This window comes from Erythrolamprus reginae, chromosome 2 (genome assembly GCF_031021105.1).
Source record: "Erythrolamprus reginae isolate rEryReg1 chromosome 2, rEryReg1.hap1, whole genome shotgun sequence".
NCBI lineage: Eukaryota > Metazoa > Chordata > Lepidosauria > Squamata > Dipsadidae > Erythrolamprus > Erythrolamprus reginae.
Genome location: NC_091951.1, coordinates 92,564,097 through 92,589,530, shown reverse-complemented (window position 1 = coordinate 92,589,530; position 25,434 = coordinate 92,564,097). Strand labels below are relative to the sequence as shown.

The following is a 25,434-nucleotide window of genomic DNA, read 5'->3' as shown; positions in this document are numbered from 1 at the left end:
GAAAATGCTGCTGTTGCATAGTGTTGTCCTAGGAAGACCCTTGAAAGGCACATCCTTAACTAGGTACACAGACAGTAAAGCTGCCTTCTGGCCATTACCATGGTGACAAGAAACTTTCAAGTGATCCAAATTGAGACTTCCTTCATTTTCAGCCTTTAAAAAACTTGAAAAAAATAGGAAGGCATGACTTTTATTCTATGGAATTTAGGTTACTCTGGAATGAAGGCTTTATTATTATGTCCTGCAAGCCTTCAGATGGTTTCAAACAAGTGAGATTATTTTCAGCGAAGCACTAAGGACGCTCACCTAGTCAATTTATTTTCAACTCCCTGTCAATTTGTTCAATATCATCAGCAGTGGTTTCAAATAAGCAATTTCAGTGTTGCCGGCAAATGCTTGTCAGCTATTTTGGCTCTTTTAGAAGAGAGGCCCACTTCTGAAAGGATACTTAGGCGGACTGGACTTTGACCTCACAAAATAAAACAGCTTGCTGTAACAACAACACTATAGCACTATATGGCACTTCAGATTCATGCCATTCATTCGTTTAAATTAATTCTAGAAGAACAACTTCCAAAAGAATAAATGTCTATGGAAAAATTATGCCAAACAGCTATTAGAGTGCAGGCTTACTTCTATGACACAGGGGTGGTGGTGGTGGGAAACATCTAAAAATCAAAATGATGCAAATCCTGTCCTTTGTAGTGCTTCACGTCCACAAGCCACAACAAAAGGGACGTGGTTCTGATCAGGATGTTGCTGCTGCCATCTTGACCTTCTTTGACCCATTGCCTTTAGAAGCCCTTGCTAGGGTGCAATGGATTTGGGTTGATAAAAGACAAGAGAAGATGGAAACTTTAAATTCTATTAAGGGAATAAAAGAAGCAAACACAAAAAGGCTTTGGAGATTGGTTCCTGCATCCTGGATTTATGAAGTTGAGGTAGAAAAAGACAAAGCAGTTTACAGCTCTGTTCAAGAAACTTTTAAAAAACAGTCCTCTTTCCATGGTAGTAGCAATTTTGCTATTATTAAGAAACGTTATCCATGACTAAGAAATCAAAGGCGTTTTTGACTGGGGTATTTCTAGCTTTAGAAATAGCCCAGTCTAACAATCTGCTCAAAAAAATAAAGGAAACACTTAAAAAACAGAATATAACTTGAAGTAAATCAAACTTCTGTGAAATCACACTGTCCACTTAGGAAGCAACACTAATTGACAGTCAATATCACATGCTGTTGTGCTAATGAAATAGTTGTGCAAATGATAGGAAAGTGAACACAAGAACAAGGGGACACAATCTGAGGTTAGTTGGGGGAATGATCGAAAGCAACATGAGAAAATATTATTTTACTGAAAGAGTAGTAGATCCTTGGAACAAATTTCCAGCAGACATGGTTGGTAAATCCACAGTAACTGAATTTAAGCATGCCTGGGATAAACATATATCCATCCTAAGATAAAATACAGGAAATAGTATAAGGGCAGACTAGATGGACCATGAGGTCTTTTTCTGCCGTCAATATTCTATGTTTCTATGAAATATTCAATAATATTTTATTCATTCAGATCTAGGATGTGTTATTTGAGTGTTCCCTTTATTTTTTTGAGCAGTATAATATGTCCACTTTATTTTATCTTTGAATTTCTTTTCAGAGCAAAGGATAATAGTGTTGCCAAGGGTTGTCAAAAACGAAATTAACATTGCCATGATTATGTCATCAACCCCCTCCCTAATGTAGGTGTGTTGTTATATTTAAAGGGGCTTTGATTCCATGGGTCGCAGACACCATTTTGAAATTTATTTTACCCTACTCAAGTACCCTGGTGCTACCTGTAGAATATAACGGTTTTTCTATTAATATCAGTTAATTTTGTTAATAATAATCAGTTAATTAATTCTGTTAATATCAGTTAATTGTATTAAACTTAGGGCTACACAGATGAGGAGGAATAGTTATGAAAAAGTTTTAAATATGAACAAAATCCCCCCACAACTTTTAGGGGTATTATGATTGATGTAACTATGATGTTTCATTTTTTTACTTGAAAATAAATAATGCACCTTGAAAATTATAAGAATGATTATTTTTAAAAGGAAATAGAAATTTTAGAATTTATTTTCTTCAAGTAAAGAAGTTGTAGGACTTGTCAAACAGAGTGGGAATTTAGGACTTCCGTAATTTCCTGAAGCTAGGCACTTTCCAGTTGGTCTGGTCTCTACCAGTTCCATATAGCAAGATTTCTGGGATGCATTTGAAGGGCATCTGAAAGATTACCTTTGATCCTCATTGTGGCCTGAGGAATACATTCCCCAAAACTTGGCTTTGAATGCTGAAAAAGTAGATTCCAATTCACCCAAAGTAAATGCAGGTTTCTTTGCCAGAGAGTCCTTAAGTCATTGCTTTGAAGTGAGCATCAGGCTATGCCAATGTCCATGTGAGGATACATATGCCATGACACCATTGTACAACTGATGCTATTGCGGTGTAATGACATACCCTCTGATGTAACTATGTAAATCAGGTCATTTGCATTCCCCTCGCTTCTTCTGTTTATTCCCATGTATGGGGTGATCGATTTAGAGATTCCCAAGTAGATGTGGTAATACTAATAGCCAGAGGGCTCCCCATAAAAACTTAGACCTGGAACAGAAAACAAACTTGTCCTAATGCAACTGATGATCCACTACCACCTTCCTATTCTTCTATTTCTTTCTTTCTCTCTCTCTCTCTCCTTCTGCAGGCGTTGGGCTCTCATTCTCAAAAGCCCCCAGCCAGGAAGCAGCAGCTGGAGAAAAAAGCAAGGATGTTTCCATTAAAGCTCCTCTGAGACTGCTCTCTCCTGAGGAGAGGGGTACAATTGATCCCTACAGTTGAATCAAGGGTGCTTTGCTTCTTCCATGCTGCCCACAACAAATGAGAAACCATCTAAGGCCTTTGTCTTGATTGGACTATCCTAGTGGTTCAGAGTGGCCTTTTTTGGAGCAACACAATGATATTCTTGGCTACCTTATGGATTTTGCTGGTTTACCCTGTTACGTGCTTTGACAATAGTCACAATCCAAGCTTTAATGTGGCAACCAAGAAGGAGATCAGCTTGGAAGGAGACTTAGTTATTGGAGGCCTGTTTCCAGTTCACGAGAAAGGTGGCCCTGCAGAGGAATGTGGCAAAATCAATGAACATCGTGGCATCCAGCGTCTTGAGGCTATGCTGTTTGCCCTAGATGAGATCAACAAGAACCACCATATTCTACCAGGCATTACCCTAGGGGCACACATCCTGGATACCTGCTCCAAAGACACCTATGCCCTGGAGCAGTCGCTGGATTTTGTCCGTGCCTCCCTCACCAGAGTGGATGGCTCTGAACACATCTGCCCAGATGGGTCCTACGCCATCCATGACGATGTACCTACAGCCATCACAGGTGTCATTGGGGGTTCCTACAGTGATGTCTCAATCCAGGTACAAGGGACAAAAGCGAGAGAAAGAGAGAGTTTGTGGTGGGGATGTTGATGCCTAGAACCAAGAGGCTTTGTGTTTAGAACCTTGTGATCAGGATGGAAGTGTTTTTAATAGGAAAGTGAAATGTAAAAGAAGGGAATTGGGCATTGGGTAAAGGCCTTGGAAGGTTTATGTTGATTTTATGGATATGGGAAAACAGGGAGAAAACATTAGCGTGCTATGAGAGGGACAGCTTTACTCTCAAATTAGTTTTGGCTTCTACATCGTACAGATAGTAGAAAATGTATGGTCTCCTAATATAAAATTTTAGCACTTCCATTCTAGCCAGTATGGTCAACAATGAGGAATGTTGGACATTTTTTACATCAACATCTAAAGAACCACAATTTGCCCATCTCTGGTTTATGGGTCATTGCAAGGATTGCTGAGATTATTATTATTATTTATTAGATTTGTATGCTACCCCTCTCTGAAGACTCAGAAAAGCTCACAACAGCGATAAAACTTAAAAACAACATCCGAAATCCCGTGTGCATGTCCCCTTGCAAAAGTTTATTTCCTGCGCATGCGCAGAAGCAAAAACACTCCGGGACGCTCAGACGCACACACACAAGATAACCAAAGCTGTGTACATAGCGCACCAGTTGTGGCGGTAATGAGAATCTGCCCCTGATAATATTTGTTGTCAATGGCTCCAAATCAATTGCAATCTCTAGAACAGCGGTCCCCAAACTACGGCCCGCGGGCCGGATGCGGCCCGCTGAGGTCATTTACCCGGCCCGTGGCAGCATACGAGATTTTACCATCTATAATATACTAAGTTCCGAATGTCATCTCCACTCTGCTGCCGAGCGTCTGGCGGCGGCAAGGAAGAGGAAAGCCAGGAGGGCGGGGAGGAAAGCACCCTATGGCAGAGCAGCAACAGTTCCTCTGAGAAAGAAATTGGCCAATTGCTTTCCTCCCCGCCCCCTGGCTTTCCGCCTCCTCCTCCTCCAGACGCTCAGTTGCAGACCGTCTTTGTCCCTCCAGTGCGGCTTTTTTGCTTTTTTTTTTTTTGCACCGGTGAGGTTTGCGCGCGCTTGGGCACTTTTGGCGTGTGGGGGGTCTGCTGCGGAGAGGGAGAGAGAGAGAAAGAGGGAGACATAGAAAGGGAGTGTGAGAGAGAAATAACGCAAGAAAGAGAGGGAGAGAGAGAGCGGGAGAGTGCTGCTTTTTTGCTTCTTCGCTGCCCGCGGGGAGCCTGGAAGCCCTGCAAGAGCGTCTGGAGGGGGCAGTAAACAAGACCGGCTCTTCCCGCGGGCAGCGAAGAAGCAAAAAAGCAGCACTCTCCCGCTCTCTCTCTCCCTCACCGGTGCAAAAAAAAACGCAAAAAAAACGAACGGAGGCGGCGGCGGCGAGCTCAAGGAACCAAGAGCCGGTCTTTCTCCGCGCTGAATTGTTGCAGCTTCTGAGGCCGCATCCGCCTCCAGGCGAAGGGATCTCCTCGGTGGGCGGCCTCGGTCCGAAAAGGACCGGCTGTTGGTCCCTTGGCAGAGGCAGAGGCGGCCTCAGAGGCAATTGTTGCAGCCTCTGAGGCCGCCTCTGCCTCCGCCAAGGGGCCAACAGCCGGTCCTTTTCGGACCGAGGCTGCCCACCGAGGAGATCCCTTCGCCTGGAGGCGGATGCGGCCTCAGAAGCTGCAACAATTCAGCGCGGAGAAAGACCGGCTCTTGGTTCCTTGAGCTCGCCGCCGCCGCCGCCTCTGTTCGGGCGAAGGGATCTCCTTGGTGGGCGGCGGCGGCTGCAGCTTCAAGAGACCAACAGCCGGTCCTCGTTGAGCTGAGCTTCCTTTGGCTTCCTTCGAGGCGGCAGGTGAGCTTTGCAGTTTTGCCTCGAAGAAAGCCAAAGGAAGCTCAGTTTGGGGGCGGGCCTGAAGCCACCGCCGCCGCCTACTCTGCCCCGCACTTAGTCTGCACCGGGCAGCTCTGGCGGGCGCGGGGCAGCAGGGCAAGCCGCGAAGGTGGCGCAGCCAAACGTGGGTCGAGCGGGAGGGCACTGAGCAGTTGCGTGGGGTGGCGGTGGGGCGGTTGGCTGCAAGGCACTGGCGCCGGCGGCAGCTTGATGTGTTGCAGGACGCCGCACATTGCTGGCGCTGCGCTGGGCATGGGGCTGGCACCTCTGTCCCGGCCCAGCCAGTGGGCCAGTGCCAGTCCGTGCCCATGCCCAGCGCAGCGCCAGCAATGTACTGCGACCCGACGTTGGTGCCACTGTCTTGGAGCTTCTGCTTGCAGCCGACTGGCTCGCGGCGCGTTGCAGGGCAGAAAAAAAAAGAAGAGAGGAAGGAAGAGAGAAGAAAAGGAGAGAGAGAGAAGGAAAGCATGAGAGAGATGGAGAGAAAACAAGTGAGAGGGGAAGGGAATGTGAGAGAGAGAAAGAGAAAAATGAGAAAATGATGGAGGGAAAGAACGAGGGAGAGGGAAACAAAACAAATGAGACAGAAGGAAAAAAAGGGAGAGGGAAGAGAAGTGGGAAGGAGGGAGGGAGGGAAAGAAGAAGAAATGGAGGGAACAAGGAAGGAAGGAAGAATGAAATGAATTGAGGGGTGGAGGAAGGAAGGACTTTTTGGGGGGGGGCGGTGTAAATTTTTAAAAAAAATTCTCTCAACATACATTCAAACAATACAATGTACCATCTAATTTTCCCTGAATAAAATGCAGTATTTTGTCAGTAACTAATATCAATTATCAAAAAAGTTGCAAAAGTTTTTTTTTCTAATGTTGTGATCCAGGTACATACTTTTCTTTTAATTAAATTCCCTCCTTAATGTTCCTTCTAAAAGTACAACACCAATTATATTTCTAACTTAACCATTATGCCAAAGTGCTTTCTTCTTTCTTTATATATTTTTCTATAAATATTTTTCTATATTTTTCTATAAACCAAGAAAACCTTGTATAACCAATCAGATGTTAACAAAAGAAAATTAAAAACAAAACATAAACATATATGAATCTCAGACTTCTTTCCCCCCCCCCAAATAGTACGTTCCCATTTTGTTTTTTACATTAAAATAAGGTATGTGCAGTGTGCATAGGGATTTGTTCATAGGTTTTTTTATAGTCCGGCCCTCCAACAGTCTGAGGGACAGTGAACTGGCCCCCTGTGTAAAAAGTTTGGGGACCCCTGCTCTAGAAAGACATATGGGCAGAATCTTCTGAGTTTGATCTAGATATCTCAGGTTGCCACTTGATCTTTTCCTTTGATGTGAAAGAGCATTTGACTTGGATTCAAGTCAAATAACCTAATTTGATATATCCTAAAACAATTCCTACGTCCTTAGAAATGTAGAGTTTCTTTTCTTTCACCAGTGCAGGGATGCCCTATTTCAACTTTTTTTTTACATCACCTCCAAGAGAAATATTCTGAGAAATATTCACTGATAAAGCATTGCATTAGATCTGAGTCCATCTATGTCAGAGGTCCCCAACCGCCGGTCCGCGGACCGGGACCGGGCCGTTGGGGTTTTCCAGCCGGTCCGCGGCGTCGGAGACCCAAAGCCCATGTGGAGGAAGACGGAGCCAAGCGGGGCCACCCGGAGACCTTTTCCCGTCTTCTTCTCCTCGCTCGCTCCCCTCATAGCCAGCAGCCCCGCTCGCGGGGGGATGCCCGTTCGTAGCTACCAGCCCGCCAAGTGTCGAGGGGGCTTCCGAGGCTGAAGGGAAGAGCCGGAATGCCCTTCCCGGGTTTAGATTGCTTGCTGTTGGGGGAAACGGAGGAGGCGGCGGCGGCGGTGGGGCGCGATCGCCTACTTTCTGGAGCGAGGAGAAAAGAACCGCCGCCTCCTCCGTTTTCCCCAACAGCAAGCAATCTAAACCCGGGAAGGGCATTCCGGCTCTTCCCTTCAGCCTCGGAAGCCCCCTCGACGCTTGGCGGGCTGGTAGCTACGAACGGGCATCCCCCCGCGAGCGGGGCTGCTGGCTGTGAGGGGAGCGAGCGAGGAGAAGAAGACGGGAAAAGGTCTCCGGGTGGCCCCGCTTGGCTCCGTCTTCCTCCACGCAGGATGGGCTTTGGGTCTCCGACGCCCTCGCCCGTTCCCTCAGGAGCGATGAGTGGGACGTCTTCTTCTCCTCGCTCGCTCCCCTCATAACCATCCCTCCAGCGTCGAGGGGGCTTCCGAGGCTGAAGGGAAGAGCCGGAATGCCCTTCCCGGGTTTAGATTGCTTGCTGTTGGGGAAAACGGAGGAGGCGGCGGCGGCGGTGGGGCGCGATCGCCTACTTTCTGGAGCGAGGAGAAAAGAACCGCCGCCTCCTCCGTTTTCCCCAACAGCAAGCAATCTAAACCCGGGAAGGGCATTCCGGCTCTTCCCTTCAGCCTCGGAAGCCCCCTCGACGCTGGAGGGATGGTTATGAGGGGAGCGAGCGAGGAGAAGAAGACGTCCCACTCATCGCTCCTGAGGGAACGGGCGAGGGCGTCGGAGACCCAAAGCCCATCCTGCGTGGAGGAAGACGGAGCCAAGCGGGGCCACCCGGAGACCTTTTCCCGTCTTCTTCTCCTCGCTCGCTCCCCTCATAGCCAGCAGCCCCGCTCGCGGGGGGATGCCCGTTCGTAGCTACCAGCCCGCCAAGCGTCGAGGGGGCTTCCGAGGCTGAAGGGAAGAGCCGGAATGCCCTTCCCGGGTTTAGATTGCTTGCTGTTGGGGAAAACGGAGGAGGCGGCGGCGGCGGTGGGGCGCGATCGCCTACTTTCTGGAGCGAGGAGAAAAGAACCGCCGCCTCCTCCGTTTTCCCCAACAGCAAGCAATCTAAACCCGGGAAGGGCATTCCGGCTCTTCCCTTCAGCCTCGGAAGCCCCCTCGACGCTTGGCGGGCTGGTAGCTACGAACGGGCATCCCCCCGCGAGCGGGGCTGCTGGCTGTGAGGGGAGCGAGCGAGGAGAAGAAGACGGGAAAAGGTCTCCGGGTGGCCCCGCTTGGCTCCGTCTCCCTCCACACAGGATGGGCTTTGGGTCTCCGACGCCCTCGCCCGTTCCCTCAGGAGCGATGAGTGGGACGTCTTCTTCTCCTCGCTCGCTCCCCTCATAACCATCCCTCCAGCGTCGAGGGGGCTTCTGAGGCTGAAGGGAAGCGCCGGAATGCCCTTCCCGCGTTTAGATTGCTTGCCGTTGGGGGAAACGGAGGAGGCGGCGGCGGTGGGGCGCGATCGCCAAGTTTCTGGAGCAGATAGGCTTTGAGTTTTTGGCTGGGGGGGGAGAAGTAGGACCTTCCTAAGTTCCCCCCCCAGTCAAAATCACAAAGCCAGGCAGCCCCCAGCCGCCAAAGGAGCCTCCTCATTCTCCCTGCCCTGTGGAGAAGTGTGGAGGGCTGCGTCACTAAGCTCCACCCCTCCATAACCCCACCCCCATATGACCAAAGCCCCCCCCCACCGGGCCGTAGAAAACTCGTCTAACTTAAAGCCGGTCCCTGGTGCTAAAAAGGTTGGGGACCTCTGATCTATGTCAAAAACTATAGAGTAGTTGTAAGCTAGTTGCCTCTTAATTATTGAAAAAAAGTTTTCCAAGTCTAGTTAAAAAGAGTGTAGATGACTTTATAAAATTTTAAATCAATACTTAAAGCATGGTATGAGAGAAAAATTAGAATAGAAGTTAACAGTTCAAAACATAATAATAATAAGACAACACTGAGCAAACACTAACATCCTAGGCAAATAAACTTCTTGTTAGTGCCCAAAATTTATCAGGTGACAGATGAGTCATTTGGGGGAAAGATTTGAAAACATGAGGTAAAAATAAGGCTTCTATATCTGAGCTGCAAAATATAACTGTTAGATAATGGCAAAGAGAAATGGAAAATTTGAACATCCGAGGATCATCCAGATCTGAGCAGCCTTAAGTGCAATAATGAAAATATTTTTAGGAAGCTTTAAAAGAAATCTAGCCATTCCTTTTCTTTAGGACTACAAATGGCTCCCTGGAGAAAGCCCGATTGATATTGATTACTGTGGCTTAATAACATTTGTGACATTGATTACAAGATATGGGATGAATATATTTACTTTTGACATTTTTCCTTGTATACTGTATATGTCACAATGATTTACAGCCCCCTCTAAGCAGTTTACAGAGTCCAAATATTGCCCCCAATAATCTGGGTCCTCATTTAGCAATCTCAGAAGGATGGAAGGCTGAGTCAACCTTGAGCCAATGAGAATCAAATTGCTGGCAGTTGGCAGTATTAGCCTGCAATACTGCATTCTAAACACTGTACCACTATGGTCTCATATATAATATCTAGAAGATTGGGACATGGATGTGTGTGTTTTATATTAGTTCTGAGCAAGCTAGCAAAGAGTAGTATGTTTGTACATCATGCTGACTCATGTTACATGCAAATCAGGATGTAATATTTATTTCACAAATAATATTAATAAAAATATGCCTTAATACAAATTAATTGGGCCATTATAATTTATTAAGCATAATTAATAGTTATTATAAACATAAATAATCAATTAAATAATCAAACTATTCTAAAGACAGGGTTAAAAAGCTTTGTATGTATCAAAACAGGCCAAAATCAACATTTTCTCAGTCTGTGGATGATTAGTAGCTTGATAACAAGCATATAAATGTTACAAATAATAAATAATCAAACCTGTTTTGTAACTATTACAATTGAAGCAAAGTCCTAATTTCCCCCTGTCATTTTAAAGTTATGTCTGGAAATTGGCCCATTGAAAAAGATGAGAACCTGATTAATCTGAAACACCCACTGCAGACAAATATCAACTTGCTTCTGATCGGCTTCTCAAGTATTTTCAGAATATAAATTAGGCTTTTCCAATATTCAGGGTTCAGTGAAGTCAGATAACTTAGTTGCTCAAATATAAAAACTACAGCAGCATAGGTACTCAGTTACTCATTTTACCTGCTGATGTTATTAATTATGCTGAGCGGTGTCTTTAACTTTGCTTGTTAATTATTGTATTTTTCATAATATCAGACGCACCAGAGTATAAGATGTACCTTAGTTTTGGGGAGGAAAACAAAGAAAAACAAATCTGCCTCTGCTGCCCAGCAATTTGCCTCCCAGCAAACAGCAAACAGTACAGATGATATACACTGTTTGCTGTGTATTTCTGTGCATGTGTGCCTGACCCATAGAAATAGCAGAGAATTGGAGAAATGTACATTATGGCAGGATATTAATGCCAGAAAGTTGTCTTAAATATAGTCATACTAACTCCTCCCAATTATTTAAATAGATCTACTCCTAACATGACTAAGTCAGCTGCCATTTTTTAATATTAAATGGAACATTGCTACATTTCAGATCATACTGTTACAGATCCTGTTAAAATTGATGTGGCTTTCTAGAAGTACAGTTATTCTCTACTATTTAAAAGATACAATAGCACTGGGCCTCTTCAGATCAAGCATTTATTTTAAAAAGCTTCTTCATTTTGTTAAGTAGTCTAGAACAATAATAAAGCAATCTTTAAAAAAATAAGTCTAATAATTTGAACATTCTATAGGCAATTATAATTATTGACTTTCCTCCTTGCAGCAAACAATAAACAGCCAGTTTCAGCACAGTCTGATTAGCACAAGAAAATAAAATTCTGCCTTGTCTCTCCCCTGCCAGCAATTTGCCTCACTGCAGGTTTAGTTTCACTTTTATTTAGCATGTGGGCTTGCCTGCAGCTTCAATCAGTCAGCTGAGTGTTGGGAGGCATATAATCAATGGCTTGTGCTAATTAGGTTCTGTGCTGTTTGCTGCAAGGAGGTAAATTGCTGAGAGGCAGAGGCCAAAGGGGGTGTGTGGCTGGGCAGGGCTACATTCAATGTATAAGAGCATCCAAGTTTTCACCCTCTTTTGGGAAGAAAAAAGGTGTGTCTTATTGTTGTGATTCCGTCCGAGGCCCCTCAGGGAACGGCTGATCTTCTGTCGGTTTCCTGCTCAGAGGGGGAGGATGAGGAACAGGAGGTGCAGGCAGACGAGGAGGAGGAATCCCAGGCTGAGGAAGAGGGGGAACAGCCAGAGGCCCCCGAGAGGGAGCTCTCCCCAGCAAGCAGCCTGGATTCCTTAGAGGAAAATGCACAAGCAATAATCGATCTGCGACAGAGAAGAGCAACACAAAGAAGGGAGCAATTGGCTAGGTACTTTCAGCACTAAAGAGGCAACAGCTGGGTTTGGGTGTGGTGCTCTCTGGAAAGGCTAAAAGGCAGACCCACCCTTCCTGGCTTGTGGAGTATTATCTTTGGGAGTCTTGGGACTTGGCTGTGATCTTTGGCGTCTTGGAATTCTGGTTTGTGACTTTGAATACTGAAACCTTGGGGGGAAAAGGTGGGGGTCTTATTCTCTACAGTGGTGGGTGTGCCAGCAAGAAGTCTGCTGTATTGTCTGGCCACCAGGACTCTGCTGTGAAGTCTCCTAGCCTGCCTGTTGGGAAGAACAGGTTTTTCTCTGTGTTTATTTTTCAAGCTATAAAGTACTTTTGCTTTTACCAGCGTGTCTGGCTGTTTTTTCCAGTTGGTGTTGAGGTCTGGGGGAACCCAGACAGAACACTTATACTCTTAAAAATATGGTAAAAGCCCCATTAGAGAACATAAAGCATGCTGTGACTTATTTTCCACTTCTTTGTACCTGTAAAAAGCTCAAGGGTGACTTTTGGACATCTGGATTAGGAAAGATAATTAGGGAAGGACAGTAATCTTAAAACACACAAATGCTCAAATAAGCGGAACAACTGCACATACAATAGTATGTCACTATTTGACTTCTGATTTCAAGGGAGAAGCAACTCCCATTTTTGGGGGGTTTGTGTGCCTCCCCATCACCTTATGTCTTTTAATATCATTTTTAATTGAAGATTTTAATTATTGTATTAAAAGAAAATGCAGATGAAATTCAGAAAGAAAAAGAGAGACAGAAAGAATAAAAAGTGCAAGGGAAAAATTGAAGAAAGTAACTTGCAATCTTCACACCATCAATACAAATTAGTAAGTCTTCATCCCTATAAGGCTACAAACAGATTATCTCTTCTTTCCATAACACAGTCCTTATTTGTATGCAAATCCATAAATCATCAACTTTTCAGTTCTGGTGTCAGCAAAAGTTTGTAAAGGATTGCGGCAGATTTATAAAAACGTGTTATTTTACCTTTAATCAACAAACCATCTTTATATTTTCCCTTTTTATTTCTAACAATCTTGATGTTTAATTAATTCAGTTGTTGATATAGGAATCTATCTTTCTTCAGTTTTTCTTTTTACTCATACCAAGACTTATTTGAAGCTTTATCAAATCACTTTTGTAAATAGCATAAGAAGCATGTTCATGTAATTCCGTTAGATTGTGATTTGTAATTCCACTTTAGTTTTCAAAGTCTTAGCTTCCTTTCTTTTGCATCTTTAGAAAAAAGTCCTTCTCTTGGCTTGTCATTTGTGTTTCTACCTTAGCTACCTTCTCTACTTTGCAATCCACTTCTTTTATTATCCAGTATTTCTGATTCTAATATTTCTACACCAAGAATAATTTGATTTTCATTTTTCATTTCTTTGTAAACATCTTTTAGACACAATCTACGCATAGAAAAAGGCATTAATGTTGATATGGTGGCTAGTAATTTCTGGTCCCATTCTTCAAAAATTTCCTGAAGTGTTTCAAATGTCAAAACATTTTGTATTATTTTGTAAATCCCAACACTGATTGAGAATAAAGGGTAAATCAGCACTTTTTCCTTCTTTTCCTGGAACCTTTAGTCTCTAGTATCCAGTTTCTGAAATCATAAGATCTCATATCTTTCTTATGATTTAAGATAACACAAAACAATTTAGTTTCCATGAAAGGTTGTTTCTTTATAATTAGTTCCAAAACCTTATAATAAAAACCTTAAAATTTCAAACGTATTTTGACCCTTAATTTGTTTATAACTTTCTTGGATTAAAGTCTTATTTAGCTTTTTGACATTTCCAATTCTTGAAATTGCTAAACTTAGCTCCCCCCCCCTCTTTTCTTCAAGAATAAAGTTAAAGTTACAGGGTGGCTGTTCAAACTTGCAAGTCTGAAGAACTGCAATAACCTTAGGATAGTTAAATAAGCAATTTCTGAAAGTGAGAAAATGAGGTTATTGAACTCATAGTCCTTTAAATGATTCTGTCATGGTTGTGGGAATTATGGATGATTCCTTTGTCTCTCAGCACTCAAACCCATGGAAGACTTGCAGTCAAAAGAACCAGAACCCCCAGACGGTGGGAATTCGGGGGGGCCCAAGGGAGAGGGGGACCTCCATGCTGCCGAGGCCATTTGATCCCACCGCTTCCTCTTTGCTTCCTGAAGGATTCGATAGAACCGGATTGAAGCTATGGTCATTGTCTTTACTCTTTTAGAGACATGCTAATACACTGTACCTCTCCCAGAATTTCTCAGATTCAAAATACGTGTCTCTCCCCATTTCAAGATGTACACTCCCTACACCATTTCAAGCATTCCAAAGAAATTTTGGTGTTAAAAATGTGTTTTAACAACCCATTCCAGTTTGTTTGTTTGTTTGTTTGTTTGTTTGTTTGTTTGTTTGTTTGTTTGTTTGTTTGTTTCATCCCAGAGACTGTGATTGGGCTTTGCTTTCTGGTCACCTTGCTCAAAACATAATGAAATTTATTTACTTATTTATTGGAGTTGTGTTCTACAAATACTTTCCCCCTGTGTTCCTGGGTTCTTGTTAATCAATTGTAATGTCAATATTCAAATCTACGCCATCATAACACAGGCTGTTGAGTGAGTAGTTGCTGAACTCCTGCTGAAGGACGTAATTCCTCCAGTTGTTTTGAATAACCTGGGCTGCCTTTTGATATTTCTTGAACTGAGTTTTAATAAGCCACATCCTTAACTTTGACTGCAAGAGGACAGTCGACTTCTCAGGCAAAACATACATCATCAAGGCCCTAACCCTCCTCTCCTCTTTGAGCTGAAAGACACGTTGGCGCCACCACCTCTGGATTGAGATGGCACACATAGTAGCAAAAAAAAGAGAACGCCGGACAAGCATACCTCGCCACCATCTTTGGAGGAAGAGAACAGTCTGAGAAGAGAAAACAACAAATAGGATGTCAGTAGAATGTGGCCAAAAGCAGAACAAAAAATCCTCCCTACGAGATGGGGGGGAGGAAGTAGCATTAAATAGTCAATAGTCCATTTGATTCTTTCTATCAGCTGCACAAAGCAAAAGACTGAAACAACAAATTTAAAACATGGTTGTTATGGGCTAGAGGGGACAAGCATCGCAAAAACTGGGCACTATCTTGCCAGTTGTATCTACACCCCTGGACAACCCCTCGCGTAAATTGTTGATTTCATGGGATGTTAGCCATTCTAATGTTGGCCAGACTATTTACGGGACCATCTTCTGCCTCATACTTCCCTGAGACCGATTAGGGCCCACTGGGTTGGCCTTCTCCCGGTCCTGTCGGCCAAACAATGCCGATAGGTGAGACTACAGTGGAGGGCCTTCTCTGTGGTGGGGCCAGCTCTCTGAAACCAGCTGCCCCTGGAGATCTGTACCAATCACACCCTCCTAGACTTTCAGAAAGCCATGAAAACCTGGCTCTGCCGGCAGGCCTGGGGTGTTGAGCATTACTATCTAGCTCTGGCCAGGAAGAATATGAGTGCTTTAATTTCAGGGGGTTTTAACTGTTTTTATATTGTTTTTGTCCGTTGTACGCCGCCCAGAGTCCGGAAGGAGTTGGGGGGCTTATAAATGTAAAAATTAAATTAAATTAAATTAAATTAAATTAAATTAAATTAAATTAAATTAAATTAAATTAAATTAAATTAAATTAAATTAAATTAAATTAAATTAAATTAAATTAAATTAAATTAAATTAAATTAAATTAAATTAAATTAAATTAAATTAAATTAAATTAAATTAAATTAAATTAAATTAAATTAAATTAAATTAAATTAAATTAAATTAAATTAAATTAAATTAAATTAAATTAAATTAAATTAAATTAAATTAAATTAAATTAAATTAAATTAAATTAAATTAAATTAAATTAAATTAAATTAAATTAAATTAAATTAAATTAAATTAAATTAAATTAAATTAAATTAAATTAAATTAAATTAAATTAAATTACTAATTCATGTTCTGGCTTCTCTCTACCCAAGAGAGAAAAACAAGGCTTCTGATTGTTTGATATTCTTCCTGGATTCATTCTGAAACAAGCCTTTCTATAAAATCTCCTTGGTGCCATTTCAGATATTATTATTTTTTGCCACCATGAAAGAAAGAGAAGAGATAATACACTGAATTTAGATGTAATGAATGCATAAAAATGATTTTTTGTATGTGTGTGTGTTTGTATAATGTGCACACATCTTTATCATCATATTGACTTTTTAAACATATCCCTGGCATAGGTAGGAAACCCTATACTATTTCAGACAAATGGTTGTCTAATCTTTTCTTAAAAACTTCCAGTGTTGGAGCATTTACAATGTCTGGAGGCAAGTTGTTCCACTAATTAATTTTTCTGTCAGGAAATTTCTCCTTAGGTCTAGATTGCTTCTCTCCTTGATTAGTTTCCATCCATTACTTCTTGTTCTACCCTCAGGTGCTTTGGAGAATAGTTTGATTCCCTGTTCTTTGTGGCAACCCCTGAGATATTGGAACACTGCTATCATGTCTCTCCTAGTCCTTTTTTTAATTAAACTGGACATAACCCAATTCCTGCAACCTTTCTTCATATGTTTTAGCCTCCAGTCCTCTAATCATCTTTGTTGCTCTTCCCTGTACTCATTCTAGAGTCTCAACATTTTAAAAAATATCATGGTGACTCTTGATAACATGATAGTTTAAGACAATGACAAGTTTAAAACTAAACTATTTGACTATTTGCCTAGGTTCGCCTGGTGCACCAGTTGTGGCCCTATTTGGACCGGGAGTCACTGCTCACAGTCACTCATGCTCTCATCACCTCGAGGCTCGACTACTGTAACGCTCTGTACATGGGGCTACCTTTGAAAAGTGTTCGGAAACTTCAGATCGTGCAGAATGCAGCTGCGAGAGCAATCATGGGCTTTCCCAAAAATGCCCATATAACACCAACACTCCGCAGTCTGCATTGGTTGCCAATCAGTTTCCGGTCACAATTCAAAGTGTTGGTTATGACCTATAAAGCCCTTCATGGCATCGGACCAGAATATCTCCGGGACCGCCTTCTGCCGCACGAATCCCAGCGACCAGTTAGGTCCCACAGAGTGGGCCTTCTCCGGGTCCTGTCAACTAAACAATGTCGTTTGGCGGGGCCCAGGGGAAGAGCCTTTTCTGTGGCGGCCCCAGCCCTCTGGAACCAACTCCCCCCGGAGATTAGAATTGCCCCCACCCTCCGTGCCTTTCGTAAGATCCTTAAAACCCACCTCTGCCGTCAGGCATGGGGGAATTAAGATAATCTTTCCCCCTAGGCCTTTACAATTTATGCATGGTATGTTCGCTTGTAGGAATGATTGGTTTTAAAATAAGGATTTTTTAGTTGTTGTAGTATTGGATTTACATGCTGTTTTTATTATTGTTGTTAGCCGCCCCGAGTCTACGGAGAGGGGCGGCATACAGATCCAATAAATAAATAAATAAATAAATTAATAAATTCCTTCCTCCTATTTTTCCCACACCAAAAACTTTGTGATGTGGGTTGGGCTGAGGGAGACTGGCCGAAAGCCATCCAGCCAGCTTTCTAAGGCAGGAATAGAACTCCAACTAAAAATTGCTTGTTGGGCAGTCAAGGTTTAATAAATATGTATATTTTTTTAAAAAAAATTAAAACCCTCATAGTCTCTTTGTTTCTAGCCCGATGCCTTAACCACTAGACCAAACTGGCTGATTGATAATTTGATCCCTATGTCAAGCTATGGTGCGGATTTTGTTTTCACTCGTGAAGTGTAACGATATTTACACTTAGGACAGAAGGAAAAGGGGGGACATGATCGAAACATTTAAATATATTAAAGGGTTAAATAAGGTCCAGGAGGGAAGTGTTTTTAATAGGAAAGTGAACACAAGAACAAGGGGACACAATCTGAAGTTAGTTGGGGGAAAGATCAAAAGCAACATGAGAAAATATTATTTTACTGAAAGAGTAGTAGATCCTTGGAACAAACTTCCAGCAGATGTGGTAGATAAATCCACAGTAACTGAATTTAAACATGCCTGGGATAAACATATATCCATCCTAAGATAAAATACAGAAAATAGTATAAGGGCAGACTAGATGGACCATGAGGTCTTTTTCTGCCGTCAGACTTCTATGTTTCTATGTTTCTATGTTTCTATTAAGTCAATTACACTTTTTAAATGTTTTGCTTCTCTCTGGTTTTGATTCATTTCAGTGTTTATTGTTGCATAGCTTTTTAATTTGACAAGTAACTACATTGGGAAAACTCTTTGCAGGTCTAGAAATTATACTTTATGTTGTGGTTTATATCTGGAAAAGGTACAGAAATCAGAAATCAGAATGCATTTATTTATTTTGGGACAGTCTCCAAAAGAATGTTTGCTTTCAGGCCTCCTCTATCACATCTCTGAAAAGATAGAAACTTCAACAGATGTTCTATTATTATGGTTGAGCCTACAGTCAGCCAGATGTTCAGAATAGATTTGGCACCTAAATCCACCTAACAAGTCCTTTCCAAAGTTCTAAGATAGGCTGATATTATTTGATGGTGTTTATTATGTGAAGTTCCAGCTATGAGTTCTTTAGCTGCTATTAACCTTTAAATGCATCTCGTTCTTCCCAAGAACCTAGGTTGTCGTAATATATATATATATAAGTGTGGATCCAAGCAATGTGACCTTTTGCAATTGACAGATGGAAATGATGTCAATGTACAGATTTTCTAAACGCAGTCCAAGATTTTTGATATGTCACCCATTGTGCCAATAACCATTGAGAACTCCTTGGCTGGTTTATGCTAATCTGTCAATTTCAATCTTAATAATTAGACCTCAATAATTTCTGATCTTTTCCAATTATTATTATTATTACTGGTGTTATAAAGTTAATTAATATTATTTTATTATTATACAGTATATTAACATTAAATGTTTCGATATAAATATTATCATATGTTAATATAATAATAATAATAATCAGTCTGGAAGACATCCTACCTATCAGCAATATATGGGGATAACCAGCAACTTGAATTCAGTTGAAAGCATATGGCTGCCTATGAAAAACCATGCTGCTAACCAGTGACTTAAATATGGAATGTATTTAGCATGGAACATAAAACTACCATGTTTCCCTAAAAATAAGACTGGGACTTATGTTATCCCCCCCCCCCAAAAAATAAGCTCTTGGCCTTATTTTTTTTTTTGAGGTGCAGAACTCAGCGAGTGTGGTCACCTCATGGCTGCTGGCCCCTTAATCACGGCCGTGGATCAGCTGAGCTGCCTGGGAGCTGCCTCTCATTCTATCTCTCTGGGTGCCTGGAGGTGTTTCTTCCATACTGTAGCCAGCTCCAGCCCTGCCGCAGTGCCAGGCAACCTGGGGGTGGAGGCGGGGCATGGAGCAGCAACCATTGGAGCTGGCGAGCCCAGCGATGAGTGAGGCTGCAGCTGTGGGACCCGTCAGGAGAAGTGCTGGCCTCATCAGCAGGAGGTTCTCCCAACTGGGCATGGCTGTGAACAGCACTGGCAGTCAGCGCGTGTACAGTGGAGCTGTGTTAAGAATATGAACTTGTTTTAAATTTATTAGCTCATTACCTTAGATCAAGATTAATAATATAGATAGGTAGAAGCAAGCGTTGAATAAATCACGATATAGAGATTTTGGAACTAAAAGTTAAATTTCATATTCATATATCAAATAGCTCTTACAACTATTGGAGAAGAAAAGGAAAGGTTTTATACCAGATTTGTGTCTGGTTTAATATATACAGATCATTCCATTTTTTAAGAAGCTCCACTGTACACTCGCCCACCCTTCTCTCTTTTTCTTTTTCTCTCCTCTCTTTTGCTTCACCTCTTTCTCTTTTCCCTTCTTTTTCTCTCTACTTTTTCTCTATTCTTTCTTTGTAAGTCTATATGTTTATTGACTGTTATATTTGTATATTCAGACATATTGTAATGCATTAGGTTTCAATTGTCAACTGTTATAACTGTCTTTTATGTTTTGTATATTTGTAAATAAAAACCTTTTTTAAATTTAAAAAAAAACACACTGGCAGTCAGCGCAAACAACAGGGAGACGACAATGGGACTTCTGGCAGCAGTGCAACACAGCCACTCATCAGCTGTTTGCCCCTGCAGCCGTGCACATGCTTTCATCCATGCTTCCCAAGACTCTGCACCGTGCCATTGGCCTGGCCATGCCTCTGCAAACAGATATCCCATCGCCGCTGCCTGCCAGTGCAGTTTGCAGCCAGACCCAGCCAGGAGAAAGTGCTGTGAGCGGCTGCTGGGCGCTGTTCTGACAGCACTGTCCTGATGTGTCCTGCTGCCGCCATCCCTGCCTCTTGGAGCAGGACTCTGCTTCTGATTTTGGCTGCATGGAGGGAAAGCAGCAAAAGCAGTAGAAGTCTTTCTTTCTCTCTCCCAAACTCTGCTGGAAATGAGTCTCTGTGAGACTTATTGCCTCTTGGAGCAGGACTCTGCAAGACGGCAGCACCACCCCAAGCTTCATTATACTGGCACAGCTGGCATAGTTTGGAGGAGAGAAAGAAATTCTTCCACTGCTTCTGCTGCTTTCCTTGCATGCAGGCCAAAGCAGAAGCAGAATCCTGCTCCAAGAGGATGCAGGACAGCAGGACAGTCTCCTGGCTGGGTCTGGCCATGAGTGGCACTGTCAGGCAATGGCGACAGGATATCTGGTCATAGCGGCATGGCCGGGCCGACAGCATGGTGCAGGATCCTGGGAAACATGCCTGGAAGTATGTGATCTTGGTTAAATGTACCCTTTTATAAGACTGAAAAGGATGCACTCAAAGTATTCTTTAGCTTCCATATTAATATTTGTTTATATACATAAAAATATAACACTCTGGTGTGACACAGATGCTATAGTTTTTTCTTAATGGATAGTCAAATAGTTTATATTCTCAAATTCGGCAACATCAAATCCCTGACCAGTACCTCTAATTTCTTTTGTGGAGAAACTTGTTTGGTCTGCGCTGCTGGTGGTTGTGGTGGCGGTTTGGGCTCCTCTTTTTTGGCCCAGGGGAATTTCTTCTGCAGAGAGAAGAGACTGTGAGGTATCAATTAAAACTACAAAAAGTTTAGAGCTGTCATGAGAAACATTGCATCCTGTGCTACCAAAAATGCCAAAGAGTGTCATTGTGTATTTTTTGGATACTTGAAAGGTTGATGAACAAAAGGGTGGTAATTTTTTTAAAAAATAATTTTTATTGATTTTTTAGCAAGGTTAAAATACACACAACATAAAACGGTGCATAGTGAAAAAAATTGCCCACCACCCCGACACACACACATACCCCACCACCATATCGGGGGTGTTTCTTGTATAAACCACTATAAGCCAAGAGCAAAATATCTAATTACATATTATAGAGTGATTCCAATTCATTTCTTGTAGCTTGGTCTCGGATTCTACTCATCATATATCTTCTTATTTTGTTCCACCGGCCCATCAGTTGTTTCAATTCAGTTTCATTATCCAAATTTATCCTTTTATCCATCATTTCAAATTGAATATGGTCCACCATGTACCTATACCAATTTTGCATTGTCCATTTTGTCGCATCCTTCCAACCCAAAACTATTACCGCCTGAGCGCTTTCTATTGCTGCTTGTTTTATTTCTTTAAATTCTCCCATCGCATTGCTTTTAACTAATACTGCCATTTCCTTTGTGATTATCCATTGTATATTTAACATTCTATTTATATCCTCTTGCACTTTTTGCCACAATTCCTGCACTATGGGGCATTCCCAAATCATATGCATAAACATTCCTTTATCTTGGCAGCCATGCCAACAATTATCCCTAACCTTCTGCTGAAAGTGTGCGAGTTGAACGGGAGTATAATACCACTTATGTAATATTTTCCTTCTCATTTCCCTAATTCTTGTATTATTAGTTTTCCTTATATTTTCCATCTCTTGTACCTCTACTTGTATCTCATTTTGCCACCATTTAGTCAATCCTTGAATCATATCCCCGTCTGATTGCACTAACAGCTTATATATATTGGTTGCTTCCACCTTTATATCCTCACTTTTTTCTCTTATTATCTTATTATTTTCTCTAACCCTGTCTCCTCCCTCAATACTGCTTCTTTATTCTCCTTTTCATTAAGATATTTACATATTGCATTTATTTGTAGCCATCTTTCCTTACCTAACCACCATTCTATACAATTTCTACTTGGCCTGCCATCCTTCTCATATAACTGTTCTATCTTGGTTATCTCTCTTCCCTTCAACTCTGTTATAACCCTATTCAAATGTGTTTCATTGTCTCTATTTATTACATAAAGCGATGACAGTTTAGATTTATATAATCCTATTTCCCCCTGCCATTTTTTTCCAAATTTCCATAGTCCCTTTCAAAAGGGTGGTAATGAAGCAACTGGTAGGTCCATCCTTTCTTAGCCCATAATTCCCATAATTTCAAAAAGCTGCCTAGAAATCTCAAGAATTGTGTATCAGCGTATCAGATGGGGATAGACAGGATCCCTTCTAGATTCAGGTGTGTCTATTTCAGATCTATACAGCTTTGATTGCTAAATAGTGAGTGAAACATACATTTTGCAACTGCCCACTACTGGCAACCAAGGCTATGTCTGAGCCTAGACCCACTAATTCAAATTAAGTAGTAGATGTATCCAAATCTAATCATTAAAAAAAGGCTCAACTCTATCTTCAGGGGAAAATGATTTTTCACTTCCCAAAGAGCTTGCTTACTCACATACTGATTTAAGATAGAGAATTTGCAGATGATACTAAGCTGACATAAATAGCGAACACCCCAGAAGATAAGCTCAGTATCCAAAAAGATCTTGACAGATTTGAACAATGGGCTCCTACCCAACAACATGAAATTTAATATGGAGAAAAGCAAGGTTTTACATTTAGGCAGGGAAAACCAAAGGCATAAGTACAGAGTAGGAGAAATCTGGTTCAAAAGCAGAAACTGTAAGAGGGATCTTGAAGTTCTAATGGATGATCATGTAAACATGATCCTGCAGTGTGTGGCAGCAGGCAAAGAGTCTAATAAATCCTTGGTTGTATAAACAGAGTCGTAGCATCAAAATTATGTGAAGTATTAGTCCCATTTTATAAAGTCTTATTAAAGCTAAACCTGGAATACTATATCCACATTACCAAAACGATGTTGAGACTTTGGAAAAAGTGCAGAAAAGAGCAACTAAGATGATTAAAGGCATGGAGACAAAAACGGTTGCAGGAATTGGGTATGGTCAGTCTAGAAAACAGCAAGACTAGGAGTAACATTATAGCAATATTCCAGTATTTGAGGGGCTGCTACAAACAGTGGGTCAACTGATTTTCCAAAGCACCAGACAGCAGGACAAGAAACAATGGATGGAAAACAATCAAGGAGTGAAGCAACCTGGAATTAAGGAGAAACTTCCTTATAGTGGGGACAATTAACCAGCGAGACCGCTGGCCTTTAGATGTTGTAGGGGCTTTCATCACTGGAGATTTTTAAGAGAAGACTGGACAGATACCTATCTGAAATGCTATAGATTCTCCTGCTTGAGCAGGGAGTGGGATTAGAAGACAATCAAAGTCCCTTCCAGCTTGTTCTGCTTGCTTGCTTGCTTGCTTGAATTCATTGTCTGATGATAAAATGATTGGGCTGAGGCCTGATGGGGCCCAGGTGGCCGATGGTTGTTGTACAGTGCCTGGCAACACTGGAGTAGTAGTGTCTTTTGTCTAGGACCTCTTTTGCTAAGTTGAAGGCAATTGATGTCCTGACTCCAGGACTACCAGTACCAATGTTGCTGGAAGCCATGCCTTTAGCTCCAGAACTTCTGCTTTTGGGGGGCTATAGAGTTTCTGGCTGGGACTCTGCTCTGAATTCTAGGGAGTGATGTCACCTCAGCCCTCCTAATCATTCAGAGTTCTGAAGTTGCCAATATATGGGTTGTGTGAGTGGTTTGTGGGGTCTTGGGTACATTATTTCCTCTGCAGGGTTTGAGGCCATGAAGTGCTTATGTGATTGTAGCCAGGGGAATTGGTTTGTGAATGTATAATATGGGCGGGAGAGATTGGTGAATGTGTCTTTGATCCAGGAGGAAGGAATGAGGAGGGAGTTGTTTGGAAAAGACAAGAAGGAACATCAGGATGATGATGGACAGAGGTAAGTGTGATAGGAACCCAGGGTGCGCCACGTTAAATAATATTGGATCTAGCGCTTGAAAACTGTCCTACTGTTTGGCCCTCAATTTCCACTCTCAATACATGGTTATCAGATCTTCAGTGGCCCTGCACTCCCGCTATACTTTTGAGGTTGATTTGCCTCTCCTCATTCATGAACGTATCATGGATAAGGGCACCAATCCCACAGGTTTGAGACCTGGCTAGTGTTGTGGTTGGCTCTGGCCCAGCTCCTGCCCCAGGGAATGGGGAGGTGGATGCAGGGGAAACTTCAACATGTCACAGGCCTGTGTTATTGCCGACAGAATCAGATCAGAGTTTAGTTTCCTCGGACGAAGAAGAAGGTGTGAGTGACTCGGCAGAGGAGGGCTTGGCACACAGCCAAGGCAGTCAATCTTCCTTATTTTCTATAGCTTCAGATGATGGATCCACGCAAGCACAGAATTATGCGTAGAAGAGACCAAGTAAGAACATATTACAGGAAATAAGGGAGGCCACCTGTATAAATAGCAGCATGTGGGTTTGGCCATTGTGGAAGAATATCTGTTGCAGTTTCATCAGGAATCTTGTGTGCTGGACTTTGTTGCTTTTTCACACCTTTGAAACCAAAGCAGAGCAGTGTGTGTGTGTGTGTGTGTCTCCCTTCATTGGAAGAAGAAGGGGTGTGAAGTTTCTCCCCAGCTGCGGGCTAAGTACTTAATGACTGCTTAAGGGACATTGTACAGACTACCTGGTTGTTTTGGGAAGAGTGCTCTTTGCAATACAAAAAGAGTGCTTAGTTTATTTTGACTTTTGTGATAAAGAACATTGTTTTGAATTTTCAAACGTGTGTGTGTCTGAAATTTGTACCCTTGAATTTTTGGGAGGCTCCTATCAGAGAGCCCGGCAGAACAGCTAGGCCAGAGTTTTTCAGGTTTAACATCTACTGTTCTAGTGGGTGATCACTTAAGCATGATCCAGCAGTGTGTGGCAGCAGGCAAAGAATCTAATACAATCCTTGGCTTTATAAACAGAGTCATAGAATCAAAATCATGTGAAGTATTAGTACCACTTTATAAAGTCTTATATCCAGTTTTGGTCACCACATTATCAAAAAAATGTTGAGACTTTGGGAAAAGAACAAAAAAGAACAGCTAAGATGATTAAAAGCATGATGATAGCTACTGAGACTAACTGGGAGGATTGGATGGGGTGGCAATTGTCATCCATGAGATTTTGAAAGGCTTTGCTGTTCCGATAAATTGGATATGAGGCACAGATAAAAGTTGACTTCAAGGGAACAGTTGGGATTGCTGCAGGTGTACTGCCATCCCTGCTGCTGCAAATTATCATCCCTACCGGAACTCTGGATTTCATTGTTGGGCTGGCAATAGAGTCCCCTAGGCTGTTAATGGTTGGGAAATTCAATTTGCTGCTTGATGGCTTTGAGTCCATCTCAGCTCAGGAATTTATGGCTTCCATGGTAACCATGGACCTGTCCCAAGTAAATGATGGACAGATATATATTAGTAGCTGCACATTAGATCTGCATAGAACACGTTGTCTCAAAGCAGTGATATGATCAGGTAGTGGAAAACAACATCAGTTAATGCAGTTAATGTTAATTGACAAATCATATTTAACATGTAGTTCT

General features: G+C 42.1%; 1 protein-coding gene across 1 annotated transcript in view; it reads left to right on the top strand.

Annotated features, from left to right (window-relative positions):
* The first annotated feature begins 2,993 nt into the window (after positions 1-2,993).
* The window catches only part of GRM2 (glutamate metabotropic receptor 2), a 57,735-nt gene continuing 35,294 nt past the window's right edge, over positions 2,994-25,434 (top strand). The window contains exon 1 of the mRNA XM_070735797.1: positions 2,994-3,464. Within this exon, the coding sequence (XP_070591898.1) occupies positions 2,994-3,464 (471 nt within the window). The remainder of the gene's footprint in view (positions 3,465-25,434) is intronic.